Source organism: Lissotriton vulgaris, chromosome 3_1 (genome assembly GCF_964263255.1).
Source record: "Lissotriton vulgaris chromosome 3_1, aLisVul1.2, whole genome shotgun sequence".
Lineage (NCBI taxonomy): Eukaryota > Metazoa > Chordata > Amphibia > Caudata > Salamandridae > Lissotriton > Lissotriton vulgaris.
In genome coordinates this window covers 1,542,511,849-1,542,531,800 of record NC_141689.1, presented here as the reverse complement: position 1 = coordinate 1,542,531,800, position 19,952 = coordinate 1,542,511,849, and the positions used below count along the sequence as shown (strand labels likewise).

At 46.1% G+C, this 19,952-nt stretch overlaps 1 protein-coding gene across 1 annotated transcript; it reads left to right on the top strand.

The window, feature by feature from the left end:
- The first annotated feature begins 8,290 nt into the window (after positions 1 to 8,290).
- LOC147728165 (cis-aconitate decarboxylase-like) lies at positions 8,291 to 13,221 on the top strand. The gene is made up of 6 exons (XM_086963744.1): positions 8,291 to 8,446; positions 8,973 to 9,099; positions 9,634 to 9,821; positions 11,220 to 11,312; positions 11,605 to 11,810; positions 12,300 to 13,221. Exons 1-6 carry the CDS (start codon positions 8,291 to 8,293, stop codon positions 13,219 to 13,221), a joined length of 1,692 nt encoding a protein of 563 aa, XP_086819870.1.
- Positions 13,222 to 19,952: the final 6,731 nt, after the last annotated feature.

The following is a 19,952-nucleotide window of genomic DNA, read 5'->3' as shown; positions in this document are numbered from 1 at the left end:
GCCATTCCTGCGATTCAAATTTGGCCGCTAGTCCTGCGATATTCCAAGATACAACAAGTAATTTTGGTTGGGTCATTTCCTTTGGGGTTCCTATCGTGTCTCCTGATGGGATTATTAAGTGTTTTCCCGCTTCCTTTGAGGAGACAAGGACGGGATGTGTGCTGCTGGGAGCAGCTAATCTGCTGAGGGCAACTGGTCTGCTCTGTTTATTGGTTGTCCTATGTTTTGGGGGATTTGTCCACTCTCCTTTTCCATGACTTGTGTTTGGTGGTTTGATACTGCCCCTTTTGCCGGGCACCAGTTCTGGACCATTGCCTACCCCGTTTCTCCTTCCTTTTGATGGTGATGAGCTTGCCTCGTTCCTCGTTGCGAACTTAGGGGATCGTCCATGTCAATCCACCCCATCCAGTGTGCTGAACCTGTTCCAGTGTGCGTATTGCATTAGGGCGGAGTCATGATTTGGCATAATAAAGTTTGGTCTTTGCCATTGGGGTGGACCGTGTTGTAATGGTCCATGCCATTGGGGTGGACCGTGTTGTGATGGTCCATGCCATTGGGGTGGGCCGTGTTGTAATGGTCCATATTGAGGGCCCATGGGGGGGATACTAGTCGGTGGTGGTCTGTTGCTCTGCCTAGGTCTTTGAAATGCAAAGGGGTAAAAGTAAGATAGATGAACCGGGTGAATTTGTGAGCGAGTATAGCTCGGGGGGACATTACAGATAAAATTGACTGCTGCCATATCTCTGAAATTTACCGTGATTATGTCCCCTGCTATGGTCTTGGTGCCTTTGCCGATCCACTCCCCCCTTCTTACAGATAGAATTTCCCCGTAAATATTAGGGGGCAAGGGTCTATGTATTTGTAGCCACTGTGCACACTTGTTTTTCAGTTCTACTTGTGATTCCCGTTGACCCTCCTTTAGAGGTAGGACTCCTGTTAAGACCACTACAAAGGGCAGTGCTTCGGGCGGTAGATTGATTGTCCTGAAGCGGGTGGCTGTTATATTTTCTTTGGTAGTTGTTGTAGGGGGAGTCGGGTTGATCTTTGGGTTCGCTTTAGGTGTTTGAACATTGATTCCTTCCAATGTTTGGGAGGGTCCCGGGGGTAATTTGTAATTTTCAGTAGTTTTTTGTTTGTTGCTTTTACCTGTGTTTGGTGTGGGAGCCGCTTTTTGCGTATCTTTGATGCTTTTTTGGGTATCTCTATTGGAGATCTTCGCCGCCGCGACGGGAATTGTGGAGGCCTTGTCTTTAGTTAGGCTTTTGGATGTGGCGTCATTCTGTTTTATTGGGCCGCCTTCTTGCACTAGCTGGGTTTTTTGGCCAACCCCCCTATTATTTACAAGTGATGTTAATCTGTCTATTTTGGCTATGAGGGGTTTTAGCAGCGTTAATCCTCAAGGTCCGTTTTGAGGTCTGCCACCATGTTGGTGATCCAACAGGGTATTCCCGGTGTAGGTGGGTTTATGGGCGTTACCAGGTTGTGGTTTCTGGTTTTTGATGGTCCTTTTTTGCCCCCGCGTTTAGGGCCTTCCTTGTGCAAAATTTTCTCTGTGCTATGAGAGTTATTATTATGGTTATTTGATTGTGCGCCGGATCTCTCGCTGCTAGTTTCAGCAGGCGCCTGGGCGCAAGGTAGGTCAACGAAAGAAGAGGCAGAGAGGGGCAGGCTAGAATCCAGTTCCTCTGCCAGCTCTCGCTCTCGGGAAGCCTCCGATAGGTTGATAAGGGATTCCTGGGTTTCCTGAATGATTGTCACCGGTGGTAAGGACATTCTCCTTTCTGTATTTGCGATGGCATTGGATACCGCCCCTATGGTTTGTTTGAGCATTTTGTCGATGGCAGTTAAAGTTGGTAAGGGCGGGGGTGGGTCCGTTTTGGCTTTTGTGTTCGATCTTAGGATAGGCATCTTGGGCTTCTTGGCGGTCTTCCTCATGGTCCGCACCTCCAAGTGCGTGAGTGGATTTGTCAGATGCAAGTGGGTCCGGATGATAGCCCAATATGCAAGATGCGGTGTGCGACTTTAGGGGGGTGGCCCAGCCCGGCCTCTTCTGGCCTCTGAGGGCCACAGAGGGCCCGCCCTTTGCCCGGGCTTCGCTCGGCGTCCCGCTCGCGTCCCGCTACGCGCCTCCCTGTTGTAGTTAAGCCAAGCGTTGCGGCCGGGGGGCGTGTCTTGGTGGGGGCGCGGCCGTGCACACCTGTGCAACGCAGGGACTCCTGGTCTTTGGAGTCCCTGCAGCTCGCGCCCGCTGCTAGATCTGATGCTTCCCCCTCCTCCTGCCGCTGTTGTTCCCAGTCAGCCGGCCTCAACCCCACGCCTCACGCCGCGCAGCGGCACCCGCGAAGCGGGTGCTGCAAGTTGTTACCTTGCGGCGGGGCGGTCAATCCCTCCTGGGATACGGGGAGGCCAGCTGGCTAACACGGGCAGTTCTGCGATGTGGCGATTTGGCGAGTTCTAGGGCAACAACACCCGGTACGTTTCTTCCTCCAAGGGTTCCCGCTCAATGCTGAAAAGCATCCTTCTTTGTAGCACTGGTCGGTCGGGGGGCGTGTCTTGGTGGGGGCGCGGCCGTGCACACCTGTGCAACGCAGGGACTCCTGGTCTTTGGAGTCCCTGCAGCTCGCGCCCTCTGCTAGATCTGATGCTTCCCCCTCCTCCTGCCGCTGTTGTTCCCAGTCAGCCGGCCTCAACCCCACGCCTCACGCCGTGCAGCGGCACCCGCGAAGCGGGTGCTGCAAGTTGTTACCTTGCGGCGGGGCGGTCAATCCCTCCTGGGATACGGGGAGGCCAGCTGGCTAACACGGGCAGTTCTGCGATGTGGCGATTTGGCGAATTCTAGGGCAACAACACCCGGTACGTTTCTTCCTCCAAGGGTTTGTGAATAAATTAGTAATTAGTTAGGCAGGACTGCTAGTTCAAAGTGTGAATGTTATATGGGCCCAAGGTGAGTATAGTAAAACTGAGCTAGTAGGTCCCTGCGCGCTCTATCACTGGGCCAGTTTAGTCAAATCTTGAGTAGATAATGCTTGCTAGTTTTTAAGCACATCCAAATTCCAAGACCGGAATCTGTCACGTGCTACACTGAAAGGAATCAGCCAATGGATGGTTGTGGAAGTGAGACTGATGTTGTCCAATTGGCAAATTGAGGCGGCAGAGAGTATGCCAATGCCTGTTGACAGCTCACTGTAATCAGTTTTGAACCCTTCCAGGGTGTCCATGTGTGCATGTGTACACGAGTGTCAAGTGGGCAGCGGATGTGGTGTGAGCAGGATTAACCCCACTGACAGACATGTGCCCACCTCAGTGCAGATGATTCTATCTGATGCTCAGGGCTACTCCTTCACATTGATATGTATATTCGTATGATAGAAGGCTGCACCATGACGTGTGTATCCGTAGCTCTTTATTGCACACAACTGGAACCCCCCCCTCAGTAATTCACTGGCATGGCGATGATGATTACATGCAGGGTCAATGTATGTATGTAAGTCCCGGAGTATCGTGCTACTCACCGAAAAAGCGCTTCAACGCCTCGTAAAGGGCAGTAAGCGCTATATAAATGCAATTACAATACAATACAATACAATATGTAAATGGCATAGTAATGTGTATTTCACACTCTTGGGCATCATGGCAGTATCAGCATGAGGGTCAGTTATGACTAGCAGACCCCTGGCACTGTGAGAGAGTGCCGGCCTAGCTGAGCATCAGAGCTAATCTCTGGCAGACGTGTGTTTGAGCAGAACTCTCTCACCTCTGAGCAGCACCACAGGATGGCTGGCACATTGAGCATCATTTGAGCAGTGAGCAGACATCTGGCGCTCTGAGAAAGTCTCCGCCTTCCTCAGCATTAGTTCTCCTCACTGGCGGAATCGTACTACTACAAGCATAGGTGATAGAGCTGGGCAGCATCACAGGCATGCTGGCACACTGAGTGACATATTAGCAACACCTATGCACTGTTAGCAGACCCCTAGCGCCATGACCTGGCCTCTGGTCCTCTGAGAAAGCCTCATCCTATCTGAGCATCAGCGCTCATCCCTGGCAGACTTGTGTTTAATCTGAGCACTGCACAACTGAGAACCCCCACAGCAGGCTGTCATATTGGGCACCATATTAGCAACACTAAGGGCTATATAATTGGGAGCACGTTGGAATATTTGAGAAACACTTAGATGTATGTTGGCAGACGCCTGGCATGTAATGGCAGTGCCCAGGCATATACCAGATTAACTTCTGATAAGAATGTTTTAATGGAGGATTAACTGGCAGAGGATCAGTAATGAGCATTCAAAACTGCTGTCATTTTCCGAGGGATTTTCAATGAGTTTTTTCCAGTTGACACTTTATATCAGATAGGTTTTGCTTCTCCCTTGATACCAACCAATTTGCCTGTTGTGTGTCCAGGGTTTGAAAATCATAGCTCTGACCCATTTAGTTTTCAAAAGTCTTCTGCTAGGAAAACCCCGCCTTGCTCAAAATCATAGTCTTGTGGTAGAGACTTGTACAGCTAGACCCATCACTAGCCATAGACACAAGGACCCGATCTCGGTGATCTTCAAGTCACTCCATTGGCTCCTGGTCAAAGAGAGATACTAATTTGATACCTTTAGTCCAGTCCCTATATCTGTCTAGGGACAGGCTCCCAGCTATATAACCAAGTCTATATATCCAAGTCTCCTGAGTAGACATCTGAGATTTGCTAACCAGAAGAGAGCGACCACCCGCTTTACAAGTTCCAAGGATGTGGCAGAAGATCCCGACACGTGCCAGGCCTGACCCTCTCAAGGTCTCCGTCTCCCAAGGAAGCCAAGGCATTGACTTCTAGGTAGAACTGTTGTCCTACACCCGCCCCAACTATCTCTCCTATCTCTCTGTTTACCTTTTATCTCAAAGCGCCCTGAGGCAGCGTTAATGGGCTATGTATGGCTGCTCAAAACCATAAATGACTGTATTGTCAGTGCTCAGTAATGTGACGCGTTCATGCGTCTACTGACCAGTTGTAACCCTTGTTAGAGTGTGTGTGGGGGGGGGGGATGTTGAGGTACAACAGCCCCTGCTCTGAAGTCTCTGCCATCAATGAACATCCCAGACTGTCTCTTTTTAGACTGAGGTGCTGTCACTTGGGGTTCCAGGTCCTTCTAAGACCTGTGGAACCAGCTCTGTGGGAGAGACAGGGAGGAGCTGGTATGATGAAACGTGCCTTAGAGAAAGTCACTCCAAATAGGTGTTTATTGTTTGGAACTTCCGGGATTTCCTAATTTCGAAAACAGACGCAGGGAGTGGAGCTCCCTGCAGGGCTGGAGGTGGGGGAGGGGGTGGGGTGGTTGGGGAGGGTGCTAGTTGAAGAGAACGTCCGCCTCCAGCGCCCCCAAAAGTGATGGAACTTCCTGTTCAGATTTTTTAAGATTATTATAGGGAATTAAAGTTGAATCTTCATCTCCCAGTCTATTACCCTTCCTTTTCTGAGATATGACATCATAGGTTTCAAATGATAAATTATTTATTTTACTGTTTAAAGTATATTATTAAGAATACATTCCAACCATTGAACGTACAGAGGAAATTTCGTTTCTTTTTTAGTTATTTCTTATAAAAAATGATGTATGATACCCATAAATTATGAGAGCGAAGTATGAGAGAATTATTTAAAGTGGTTTCGAATGCGTGAATGTAACTGTTCTTTTGTAAGCAAAAATCGCCGATATATTCTTAGAGAGATGCTAAGAATTTTAGGCACTGAGTCATATAGACAGAGATAAAGAAATAATACGCACACACGTAGAGAAATGACAATTGTAAATGAAATTATTAAACGGGTATTCGCGTGAACTATTTACTATGTTGGATTCAAATGTTTGAATGTAAATATTGTATTGTGAATACAAATGGTTGTTTCATAAATACATGCATGCGCAGCTGTATAGGCATACAGAGATAGATACAGATTGCCCTGAGACCCTCGCCGGTGATTTCCCGCGCTTATGAATCCCTTGATTGATATGCTCGCGCACACGCACTCTTAATATCACTATCACTAGTATGATCTAAGTTCATCCTCCATTTTAAGAAGTCAGGTGGGGGCGACACGGACACCGTGGATCAGCCAGGGGTGTCTTCCTTGGATTTCCCACGGGCCCCGATCTTTTTTGTCTTTTCTACAGTATTTTAGGATTTTCCCAGATTTCTCTGTGGCCTTTCCCAGAGGATGACACCTGGCGCTGGGCACACCTCGCCCGCCCCTTTTAGTGACGTCACTCTCCACAGGGCTCGATCTCACGCGCCTCTTCAGGGTATATAACCTCTGTCAGGAGAGAGACACATCAGCCAGCACCAGAAGCTCACCTGCCCTCAGCACCGGAGAAAGCGAGGCAGAGCGAACCACTGTCCCAGCACAGAGACAAAAGAGACCCCTCTCAGGTCGACAGATAGACTGCGGGGCACAGGAGGTTCACCTCGAAAGTATAAAACAATAAGGAGGACCCCACTCTACATCTTTAGAGGACGGTGGGGAAAATGTCATTAAAGGAACAGGGCGTCCGGATTCGTGGGACAAGATGTTGTCTCTTGGTATGGAACCAATGGGTGTCGCTTATACTGATTGTGGGTTTTTATAACCCTGGGGAAGGCAAAATAAGGTATATTTTTACTTCAACATTAACACTCCGTATTTACATAAAATCTACTGAATACAAATATTTGTTTGGAATAATTTTTAGGAAAATTGCACGTATAAGGATTTCAAAAGACAGGTATAGGACATTGACAATGTTAAGGACTGAAATGTATGCATTTAAACTAGTACATTCACTTATTGAGTGCACATATATATGAAAGACTCTTAAATTAAAAGTATATCAAAAACAACGTTTGGTCACAATATTAAATTTTATTACACATCGCACAATATAAAAAACATTTTAAAAACATTTGTCCATAAATATAATCATCACAATGTTAAAAGTCAAAGAATCAAAAAGGACGCGGCGTTTCGGCTTTTTCTTAGTATGCCTTCATCAGGACTGATTCTTGTGTGTCCAGATGGATTTGATAATCCATGTGGTTTGAACTGTATGGTTCTAACAGGAGTCCTTTTTGGTGATATGGACCTCTGTGCTTTGCTTCACTGTTCTCCGCAAAGATGTTCGAAGTTGTAGATCGGTTGAATTTCCACTACTTCAGTTTGTACTTTTATTCCAAAGGATCTGAAAATTCTTTCCCTCTTAAAATCTACCTTGATGGGGATATGTCTAAGCCGTGTATTTAACTGCCAGGAGGAGCCACCGTTCTGTGATTTAAGTGCAGAGCTCCCGTGAGAACTGAATATCCAATTCTAGACCTCAACCTCTTTCAATTAGGCACAGGTAAGTTTTGCTGACATCTTCTTCTGTCATTAGCTGATGTCCGTATTCTATAAGTCGGCCTCCCTGCTCCTTTCTTCCTGACAGTTTTTCCCTCTGGTTGCAGCACGGCGTTCTGTTGACGGTGCATTAAGTTGTTAGATAATGTATGGGGCTATATTATTGCCTTCATTTGTTTCTTCGTTTTTTTCATCTTGGCTTTCTCATGCTTTTTATGTATTTTTTACATTCTCATATTTTTTAATAAGTATTTGTTTGGTTTCTCAATATATGTTTGTGAATAGAAGGAGAGCCCCTTTTATTCTTACCTTGCCACGTGTTTTAATATCGCCAGTTCTGAGACCATTCGCCATGTGTTGTGTGATGTTCATAATATGGACGTCTCTGTCTACTGTGAGCATAGCAGAAGCATCCTGGGTAGTTAAGGTCTGTTATAAGATGTTCGCCAATAGAGGCTGTTATCATACGGAATAATCCTCAGAAATCCTACAGTAATATTTAAAGCGTCTTCGGGTTTTGCCGCAGTCCTGTTGTTTGTAGCGCTGTTGCTGTTAAGCACAGCCAGTGAAGCATAAACTGCTGGTTAAAATGCAGAATTAGCAGCAAGAGATTGAATTGAAAGGAGTTTGAGACTTTACTGTAAGTATTTGTTTCTCAAAGTAGGTGTGATAATGCACAACGTACACAACGTAAATAGAGGTCTTCAATCGCCAGAGTTTTTCGAGGCATCCCTGAAGGGGAATTTTCAAAACAACAATTTATTTTAGCCGATCAGAAAACTGTGCCCATATAGATACGGGGTCCCAGATCACATGCAAGTTTCACTTGACACATAGTGCCTTCGTGGTGCACTGTGGCCCAAGAGACTTTGTCTTTCTCGCATCCACGGCAGGAGCAAAGTAAAGTTTCATACTGTGCCAGCTGATATCATGCTTCACACCGCTTCTCTGCCAACATCCAATCAGAATGCTTGCTCCATAACAGAGACCCCTGTTGTATGTGGTGAGGCGCTGGCATCATACGACAGCCTGCTGGCATCACAGGCCAAAAGATTGGCATCACCTGTCATAGTGATGCTATCAGATGTATGCCAACGTAAGGTGCTGGCATAATACACCAGAATGGTTCCTATAATGCCAGGGTACTTTCATCATATGCCAGTGCGCTGACTTCATATGCCAAGGTGCTGGCGTCATTTATCAGAGTCCTACCATCATACGTGTTCCTACGTGCTGGCATCATATGTTATGGTGGTGCCTTTCATACCTGGGTGCTGCCCTGCTGTTGGGCTCCCCCTGTGATGGAGTGGCTGTAGTGCCAGTCCTGCAGATCATGTGCGAGTCTATGACTGTTTATACTCCATGCTCTACCTGCTGATATGCCAGGCAATGTGCCATGCTGGGGCAACTCATGTTTCAACCTTGAATTGCTAAATGCCAGGCTGAGACTGCTCATGTGCCAGGCTGAAGTCATTCGTTTGCCAGTCTTGGACGGCAGTTTGACAGATTGCACTTGCAAGCTGTGAAAACCCTCAGACCTCTCCTCTGTTATTCCCCCTTCTCTGTCCTCTTCTCCTTCTTGACTCTGTTGCCTTGTGTTCCTCTCTTTTAGCCCTGTCCACTCCCTTCCATGTTCTTATACAATGAAACAACTCGACTAATATTGCTTTCTCCCTTTTTCCAGAATCCACACGCCATCCTCAGGCTGTCCAGGCAGGTGCACACAGCGGCGTTGGAAGGTAAGTGTCTGTGTGCGCTCACTGCTCTTAGTTTGAGGTCCCGCTGTAATTTTTTGTGTGCAGTTAATGGCTCTGGTGTCCCCTCCCCTGGTCTGAGATCGCTCGCTATATCTTGGTTCCAGTTGCTGGTTCTGGAGTCACTCTCCCTGTTCTGATGCCACTCTTGTTGGGCCTGGACCGCTCTGTATCCCATGGGCCCAGTTACTGGTTCTGGTGTCACTCTCCCTGCTCTGATGCCGCTCAGTATACCCTGGGCCCACTTACTGGTTCTGATGCCACTCTTGATGGGCCTGGGCTGCTCTGTATCCCATGGGTCCAGTTACAGGTTCTGGTGTCACTCAACCTGACGTGGATTCCTTATGCCATGGTTCCAGTTACTGGTTTGAGTCTGCTATCAGTGTAGAACTCCAAGAGTCCTGGGTAGTGATTGTCCCATAAAAACAACATCTGGTTTTGGTCTGAATCATCTGGATCTGTGCCTGAAGCCAACCCAGAATGCTTGTAGTTCTGATCCTGTCTCTTCTTTTCCTTCAGTGTTGGAGGGGAGCCCCCTGGAGAAGGCGGTCACTAGCAGCTTTGCTTCCTTCATACATGGAGTCCAGACAGATCACCTGTCCCAAACCGTGCGGCGCCGAAGCAAGCGTATGATCCTGGACAGCATCGGCGTTGGACTGGTGGGAAGCACGACCCATGTGTTCAACATCGCCCTGGGATACTGCCAGGTAAGAGGAGACATTGAACACACTAAGCATTACACTCTGAAAAATACAACAATTAAAAACCCCTTTTAGTCTCAGAGTGTGACTGTATTTTTGCAATCCTTCCATGTAAAAAGTTACAAGCACCACAGCATGGAAAACACCAAAGAACACCAATGTAAAATCCATAAATTAAAGGCCTCTATTCCAGCAATGTCCACCATCTCCCTTTGATCCAGCCTGACACATGGGCCAAAGCAAGCACACCATTCGCCACCCAGGAATTAAAAACCTACTGGGCCATAATGTCCTTGAGACCCTATGAGTTAAAAGCAGACAGGTTCCAAGCTAAAAAGTGGGGGTTGGGGTAATTTTCATAGTCGTGCTATGCAAAGCTCTGTGAACGCTAAAAATCTCAGCGAGCAAGCTGAAATTCAGCGAACACGCGGAATTGCTTGTTTCACCCGTTCGCGATGCTCTTTTCCTGTTTGTGAATGCTGTTTGCATGCTCAGGGGGAAATATCTTGCGAATACGCATTTTGAAAGTGCGAACAAGCAAAAAATTCCACAAAGCAGTGGATCGCAGAATTTTGGCCAGTTTGTCATTCTCAGGGAATGCAAAATTACCCAAATTCCGTGAGCGGAACAGAATTTACCGCCCAGGCCTACCAAAAAAGCACACCAAGGACTACACGTCCATTACAACCCTGTACATCAGCAGAGTGAACCATCACCCAGGAGTCATGCCAGTTAAGATGAGTGTGGTAGCAAAATGAACAGCACATCTTGTAGCACACAAGCATTAAAACACCCTGCAATGACTCAAAAAGTTAGCATGGCCTTGAGCTACTCAAAAAGAAAAGGAAACATTGACTTAAAACATCTCATGATTCAAACCATCCCTTGATCAAAACCCCTTTGAGACATTAGTTGTTCAGTATCACCATGAGATTTTACCATGTTATTATCCAAATCTTGGATCTAACCAAGCAACACACCATGAACCCCTCACCCATTAAATAACTATTTAGAATGACAGAAGGACCATCTACCAAGAAGCATAGGTAAGAAGAGAGACAGACAAAGTCACAAAATCCACCATGATTAACTCATCCACCATGAAAAACTCAGATTTTAGGCAGTTCATATAGTGAGACACTAGCAGGACTGTGAGCATGGACTATGGTACCCAAATAAACCTTGGGACCTCTGATCCCCTGTACAACCGTCCTTCAGAAACACTACATCTACTCACTGAGACTCCGTACCTGCTCCTGCATTTCTTCTAATAGGCACCACCACATAGGTTGAATCATCCTGTGTATAGAGTTGAGTAATCCACATCCCCACAAGCTCTGTTGTTCCTCCACTAGGTGTCTAGGTACACTGTCCATTTCTAACTTTTAATTCTGTCTCTCGCAGGACATGTACTCCTTGTCTGCCATCAGCTCTGTGTATGGAAGGAAAGGATTGAGACTCCCACCTACGCTAACTGCATATGTCAATGGAGTAGCGGTAAGGATTTTGAAAGCTATCACTTTATCCATCAATCACAGACTAAGAGCGATGAGTTTGTGAATAGTTTAGTTAAATGTTGTCTCCGCCAATGTTAAATCTTGTCTGTTTCCTCTTCTGTAAAGAGTCTGTATTGGGCAATGGCACAGTCACTCAACAAAATATTAGAATATGGATCCTACACTTCTGTAAATTGTGTCCATAGGTTGATGACACTATTGCTCTGCTTATCTTCACTTCCTGACACACCCTTCTTTAAGTACCTTCTAATCCTCTACTCCTCCTTTAACAGAGTCACTCCATGGACTTCGATGACACTTGGCACCCTGCCACTCACCCGTCAGGTGCTGTGCTGCCAGCTCTAATGGCTGCCTCCCAGATGTTGCCAGTGGGTTTCCGACCCAGCGGCTCAGACTTCCTTTTGGCATTCAATGTTGGCATCGAGGTGCAAGGAAGACTCATGCGTTTCTCCAATGAAGCCAGCAATATCCCTAAAAGGTTTGTATGATGCCCACAAAAGGCAGAATTATTCTATGGCCAACACACAATACCCATAAATGGCTCCAGTGTTTTCAGAGCATGGCTAAGATGCTGAAAGAGAATAGAAATATTCCATGTGTCATATGTGAGATCCATACAGAGAGAGAATGTTATGTTGTGTGCCTGATGGGGGCAAAGGGCAGAAATATCTGCAAGAGGAATCTAATGCAAACAAAATCATGCATGTGGATAGCACACAATATAATGTAAACATGGTAACAATTATTTTTCCGTTCACTGTAACTAGATTATTTGTTTGTGTCAAATGCTTGATTAGATCCTAGCCTTTTTTTCTACGTTTCCTCGTACTACACGATAGCATTAATGTATGACATGCTTTAAGTATTTTACCATAATTCACACTTATTGATAGCGTTACCCCTCTTTTAATCTATTTTGGTATTATCCTTATTCCATGTCTGACACCGATCTTTTTATTTCCTTCAGGTTCCACCCTCCTTCTGTTGTTGGCACCATGGGCAGTGCTGCTGCTACAGCAAAGCTCCTTTCACTGAATGCAAAACAATGTGCCCATGCTTTGGCGATCGCTGCCTCTCTGGCGGGGGCACCTATGGCCAATGCTGCAACCCTTGCCAAGCCTCTCCATATTGGCAATGCGACCCGCTTTGGGATGGAAGCAGCACTTCTAGCCGCCCGTGGGATGGAAGCCAACCCACTTATCTTGGACGATGTGCCAGGCTGCTCAGGGTTCAGTGCTTTCTATGGTGACTACCAGCCCTCGTCCCTGGCAATGCCAGATCAAGATTACAGTTTTCTCTTGGAGAAGCAAGACATCGCCTTCAAGAGGTTTCCAGCTCACTTGGGCATGCACTGGGTGGCAGACGCTGCCATCTCAGTCAGAAACAGAGTCACCAACATAACGGGCTCCTTTAACCCTGCTTCCATCCGCGCTGTTCTTCTGAGGGTCCCAGTCTCCAAGTATATCAACAGGCCCTTCCCAGAGTCTGAGCACGAGGCGCGACACTCCTTCCAGTTCAACGCCTGCACAGCCCTTCTGGATGGCGAGGTGGGCATTTCTTCCTTCAGTGAGGACAGCCTTAGTAGACCAGATCTCATCAACCTGTTGAGGAAGGTGGTAGTGGAGCACCCTGAAGACAATGTAGCCAACTTTGACAAGATGTACGGGGAAGTGGTGCTGCTCCTGGAGAGTGGAGAGATTGTGACTGGCAGATGTGACACCTTCTATGGACACTGGAGGAAGCCTCTCAGCCAAGAATCATTGCATGAGAAGTTCCTCTCCAATGCTACCCATGTGCTCCACAAGGACCAGGCACAAGAAATTATTGAGGTGGTGAAGGGGATAGAAAGCCTTACAGACTGTTCACAACTGGCATCTTCCCTGCAGTAAACGTGTTAAACCAAAATTGAACCCTCTTAGAAAATGGGAGTAAAACTTTAAATGAACTACAGGTGCAATCATCTTTGCATTAACTAGCTTTACACAAGATTGAAAATCTACTCAAGGAGAGGGACATTATCAATTCATTCTATAAAACGACGAGAGTCAATTATGTCCTCTACTTTCATGATAGGTGATGTTATGTCTCACAGTACAGCGAGGTCCCCTTTTAACCCAATACAAATACAGATGCATCTGGCTGGCCAGAAGCAATATGCTTACGTTTCCTTGTAACTCATCAGTACTTTGTAAGGACTGTAAAATGAAATTTGTATTTATTGTTATTTAATATTTGTTAATTTATTGTTTAAAAAAATGTGACCTCATCTCACTGAAATACCATTTCCTTTTCCAACTATGTGATTCTCCCCTAGTGGCCAAAGATAGGACGAGCTGGAACTTCAATATTGGTCTAGTACTGAATTCTCCCTGTGCAGCGCTCTCTTACATGTACTTTTCTAAAAACACAGGACAAAATAGGTCACTGCAAGGACTTTCTATTTCAATCTCTCATATTCTTCAGTGAAATGTATTTGCGCTTTCTGTGGTTATTTCATTTTGAATAAAGTCTCTAAATTTATTGTACAGTGATTGTAATTTTTGATGTGTAAAGCTGCTGACATTTTAGATGCTACCTTACACGATGGCCACGGCTTGGTGACAGTGAGACTCGATTCTCTCACACACGGACCTTACATATGAAACTCTCCTTTTCAGCTGTTGTTCAACATGTTAAATGTAAATGTATTTATATAGCGCAAATCATTGACCCGGTATCTAAGCGCTTGCTTAGGGAACCCGTCCTGGTATTCCCCTGTGAGATAACCCCAGCAGGGTATCCACAAGGTGAAAGCCAGGCATCCCACCGCGAGGGGCCGTTGTGGAGATTAAGCAAGCTATTGCCCAGAGTCGCAGAGTGTGAACCCATGAATCAAGTAGGCACCGGAGCGAGAATTGTCGATTCCGTGGACATTTTAGGACTCAAGACCCCACCGAGCCGGGAATTGAACTCTGGTCCCGGGCAGACCTCTGCTTCCAGGTCTGCCTCCTCTAACCAGTGAGCCACACTTCTCCACTCCAGGTCTGCCTCCTCTAACCAGTGAGCCACACTTCTCCTGTTGACCCTCCTACTAGTGTTTCACAACCTTCCCTGTTTATAGAAACCTCCCTTGCATGCGCAACTACTCTTATAACAGCCGAAATATATGTATCTGAACAAGTACCAAAGATTGATCCAATCATGGCACACATTTTAAATGTCAAAATTTTACGGCTGTTGCCATACAGTTTGCACCACTGTGGAATTTCTAAATCCCTAGTGCTCACAAACCGGTGCCATGTGTGCTGGAAAGTGGAGCATATTGTTAATCAAACGTGGAAAATACACAGAAAATCAGACATTTTGCCAACCTATTCTGTGAGCCACTCTACTCAATCAAACTTACTGACCAATATTTAGAATTGCATATAGTAAACCTACTGATGATAAAGAGAGGTGGGAAGTGGGGCTTTTTGATCCTCTCCTACATGCATTCGTGATTGGATTGCCCTTTGTGCTGTATGCAATCTCCTATCTCTATTGAGCTTTGTCGGGTAAATATAGACACAGTTTGCATGCTAAACTGAATGTGATTCTAGCCACACAAACATTAGTCTTCATGTATGCAGATGATTTGTTAATTTATTTCTAATAAGTCAGCATCTCTAATACAACTTTACCTTAAGAAGCATAAAATCGTGGGTATTTGATTTACAGTTTGAGAAATTTGGAGATGAGTACTCTTTGGTGTTTCAGTTCATTGTGAATCTACTCACAATTATTGGAGAGCTTCTCAAGTTTTGTAATAAATACTTTAGTTTTAAAATATGTTGATATTTTATATGGACTGATGATGGGACTATATACTTACTGCCTCCTATAACAAAGGTTTGTTGTTTGTATTCTTCAGGCCATATGTTTGCCACTGAATTTCTTTAACTGTCTTTGCCTGTGGTTGTTACAGTTTAAAATTGTAGCTTTAACTTGCCCATGATTGCAGAATGTATCCAATTTTTTTGTTTAAACTTGTGGTTTTTCCTTTGACTGCTTCCATTTAACCTGTTGAATTGTGGGATTTGCAGTCCAAACTCTATAGTTTTTCCCTCTCATTCCCCATGACTATCAGTTTTTCCCTCCAAATTTCTCTTTTGCTCTGCGCTAAGACATGTATGTTAAGCAGAGCACCCCCAGCCCACCATTTTGTGTTAACAAGTCAGTGAAACCAGCCCTCCTCCCCAGCAACAGGGATATTCTATAACAGAGGGTGCTCTAAAACAGCAGTAATCTGCTGTGAGCTGTTTAAGCTGCGTTTTTTGGCCAGGAGAGGGAGTAAAGTTTTATTCAAACATTATTGTTAGAGGACAAGTCTGTTAGGCCCTTACCTGCAGAAGTCCAAAGTGTAGATTGAGACTGTCTCCTAGGAGATTTCTGAATAGAGCAGCAGTTTCCAACTCCCTGGCCAGCAAACCTTTGTCTGAGGTAGCTGGGACCTTTTATAGTCTGCTATTGTTTGATACATGTGTACACTGTTTGGTGTTTCTATTGGATTAGGGTTAGTGGCCTCATTGGTTGGGTATTTGAGGGCTCTGATTGGTTTCTGGGTCTGTGATTCAATCAATGTAGGGCTGGGACTAGGGCTAGGGTTAAGATTTCTATTGGCAGTAGGGACTAGGGCTACCTCTGTTATTGGTTGTTGGGAATAGGGTGGGACTAGGGCTAGGGTTAGGCCTTTAATTGGAAGTAGCGATTAAGGCTTCTGGTGTGAATGGTTGCTGGACTTGGGTTGGGTCTACTGGTAGGGCTAGGGTCTCTATTGGACGTACAGATCAGGGTTTTTGAAACTGATTGGCGCTTGGACTGGGGTAAGATTGGCTTCAATGTCCTGGTCTCCTACTGGTTCTAGATTTTAGGGGAAGTGTTGTGATTGGATGGTGTTAGGGCTAGGGTTCCCATTGGCTGAAGGGGTCACCTGATTACTAGGGCTATAAAAGCCCAGGCTTAGGGTGTCTCAGCTAGGGGTGGGCGGAATTTGCGTAATTGCGCTACGCAAATCTCAGCGAAAGAGTAAAAAATCTCAGCGAACACGCAGAAATTCCGCGAACATGCGGAATTGCTTGTTCGCAATGCTTTTTTCCTGTTCGCAATCACTGTTTGCGTGCTCAAGGGGAAATATCTTGCAACATGCATTTTGAGAAGGCGAACAAGCAAAAAATTGCGCGAAGTCGCAGAACGCAGAATTTTGGGCAATTTTGCGTTCTCCGTGGAATGCGAAATTACCCAAATTCTGCAAATTCCGTGAGTGGAACGGAATTTAACGCCCAGGCCTAGTCTCAGCCCAGGCGTAGATGCTAAGGGCAGAGTGGACCAGGGCAGTTGCCTGTTTGAGCCTGTTCGAGACTCCTTGGGACCAGAGCCAGAAATGCTGCCCATGTTCCCATTCAGTGATACCCACCCCCACACCATCCACATCCACAAACATAGAAATACACTCACACCAAATGTACACCACACACAACCCTATGCACAAATCAATGTACCAGCAAACACTACAAATCAACCAAACGACATCTATACACCCTTCTATGATAACTACCACACATACACACCAGCCTCCCATCATTTGTCCAACTAATACCCTCCTCTTCCCTCTACCATAATAACACTAACGCACAACACATACAATGCACACCACCCCACTTTTCAACTCTTGCAACAAACCAGTCTAAGACAAACACTCTTACCTCTACTTCCTTCCCTCCTACACACAATATACACTCTACTCATAAACACATACCACCCCCTCTACCTTACAGCCTCCTCTCACAAACAATACTATACAACCAAATCTATTGCAACAAATACACCAGCACCCTTTTCACTACTCCTCAAAACAAAACATATTAAGCACACCAGCACAACAAGATCATCAAAGCACAACACTGTACGAATGTGACTTAACACTCTAGTGGTTGGTGGGAGGAGATGGGGGAGGAACAGGAAGGGGAGGAGCCAGGGACGAGATAGAGGGGCAGTTAGAGTAGGGCCGGGGAAAGGAATGGTCACAAATAAAGTATTGCTGCTGACACCACCGAGGCCGGTGTCCTCATTGCCGTGAAGGACACGACAACTGGCGACGAGAGTGGGATGGGAGATTGCGCTAGGCAAGTGCGCTAATCCCCGAAAGCGGTGACTTGGTTCCTGAGGTGGTGCGCGCTTAAAGTTGCAGACCCAACGAGCGTGGACCACCCTGCGCGTGTGCTGGAGAAGAATCGGCGCCGGCAGTGCAGTGTCCCCAAAACGAAGCCCTGTGACCTGGAGGTTGGGCGAAGTGTGCCCTGGCAGCGTGGTTGGGCGCTAAAGTCTGGGTGCCCACCCCAGCTGTGCAAGCATGAAGGCGCCAACGTCGCGTGTGCCCTGAGCCTCACCGGATGCCTGTGGTGCTGCTGAGGGAGAATTGTGGTGAAAACGGGAGGCCACACCGGTTCCTAGTGCAGCGTGGATCCGGGAGCCAGCGCGTTGATCCTCAAAGCCGGTGAGTGCTTGTCTGCTGTCGGGGAGGCCGGGAGAGGAAGACCAAAGACCAAATCTCGAGTAAAACGAGATTTTGAGGTTGGCAGCCATCTTGGAGTCAGGCGCCTGCTTCCATCCCCTATCAGGAACATTAGGCGGCCATTTTAAAGTCAGGCAAGAGATAAAGTCAACAAGCATAAGCAAGTGCGGGAGCCACATTCAACAAGCATAAGCAAATGCAAATTCCAAATGCAATAATCACAGGCAAATGCAAAGTTTAAATACAACAAGCACTAGGAAAGGCAAATCCTGAACGCAACAAGCACGAGCAAATATAAATCGTGAAAGCAATAAGCACGAGTAGAGACAAGACCTGAAAGTAACAAGCATAAGCAAATGCAAGTCTCAAATGCAACAAGCACAAGCAAATTCAATTCTCAAATGCGACAAGCAAATGCAAGTCCCGAGTGTAACAAGCACGAGCAAGTGCAAGTCCCGAAATAAAGTTTAAGCACCAAGTGAAGATAAGTAACTGAAGCTAAAGGGAGAAAGAACATAAATGATCTAAAAAAATGAGTAAACAAGTGTCAGGGAAGCTTTCTCTCATCAACCACAGTGGCTAGTAACCTGCATAAGCCTTGAGAAAAAGAACAAGATGTCGACATCGCCAAGTACCAGTGCTGAGGAAGCATAAATCACCTGCAGCTGAGTGGCGACCATTTTGAACTCAGGCAATCCAAGCCTAACTCACTGAAGCCTACTGAGACCGACATAAAAGCTGGAACATCTTAATAAGGAAAGGTGAAACTGGCGGATAAAACAAAGTGGTCAGCTGTGAGTGAGTTTTCCCAAAATCAAAGGAAAACAACAATACTCAAGATCTCGACAGAAGAGGGCCAGCGAATAATACAGAAAGCAAAGTGAGCAGTCCTGTGACATTATCATACTAGAACTTTCCTCCATCATGTTGGTGGGAAAAGAAACACAAAAATCTAACCCCTGCATTGAAGTGCCACCCCCAGTGACACAGACCGGCATCCAGAGTTTGGGTCCTAAATGGAACCGGTGGCTGGCGTCACTGGATTAATTTCTTGCAACAACCGGTGAGCGAAGAGATGGAAATCGTCTGCTATTACTACTTCAGCTGGTGGATCATGAAGGCCGACGCCTAATCAGAAAATTTTCAGCAGAGGACACAGAGACATATGAAAACCTTAAGGAGACACTACGTGCCCATTTCAACACAAAGGAAGACGTGGATCATGAACGCATCATCTTCAACGCAGCACGGCAGGAACCAGGGAAATCATTCCCAAACTTCATTACAAGGTTGCAAAGTCTGGTACAATGCTGCCATTTCAACACATTCACAAATGAGGAAGCAATTCGACTCCAGGTAATTGAAGGCTGTTCAATACCTGACACAAAGCGCAAGATCCTTCAAAGGCAGTTCTCGCTAAAGGAGATCATCAGGAGGCCCGAAGCTGGAGAGCGGGTCAAAGCAAGAGAATTATCAAGAGAACTGCACCTTAATGCAAGAAAGGAAGATAAAAGATAGGAGATATCTCTCATATCTGTGAATAAAGCCCAATAAACAAACAAAACCAGACAGAGGGAGGGCAAAGGAAGATTAGAGATAAGACAGCAGGAAAGACAAAGTGACATGAAATACTCTGATTCAACCATACAAAAGACAGTGGAGTATGGCAAACAAAAGACCGGGATGATACAGGATTATGACAGCCTCACTGATGTAACCTCAAGGAGTCGTTCAACTTCAAGGAGTCATTCAACAAACGTTACAAACTATTCTAAAGAAGCATCAAGTGGGACAGACCACACAAATGGAACAGATGACAGCCTGCTCAACAAGTGTGAAGGAAAGACAAACTACAGAAGACTGGACCAGTCATGCCAACCCTGGCAACCGGTACATGAACACACCCGAGCAACTCACTGTTCATCAAATTTCGTAGACGAGTCCGAAGAAGCATCAAACAGTAGGATACATCACACCCATGGCACAGAAGTCAGTGCACCCAACAAGCGAGAAGAAGAAACAAACCACATAAGACGGGGTGATTAACTCAGACACCGGAAAGGGGTAGGCAAATACCCTCAAGACACCCGT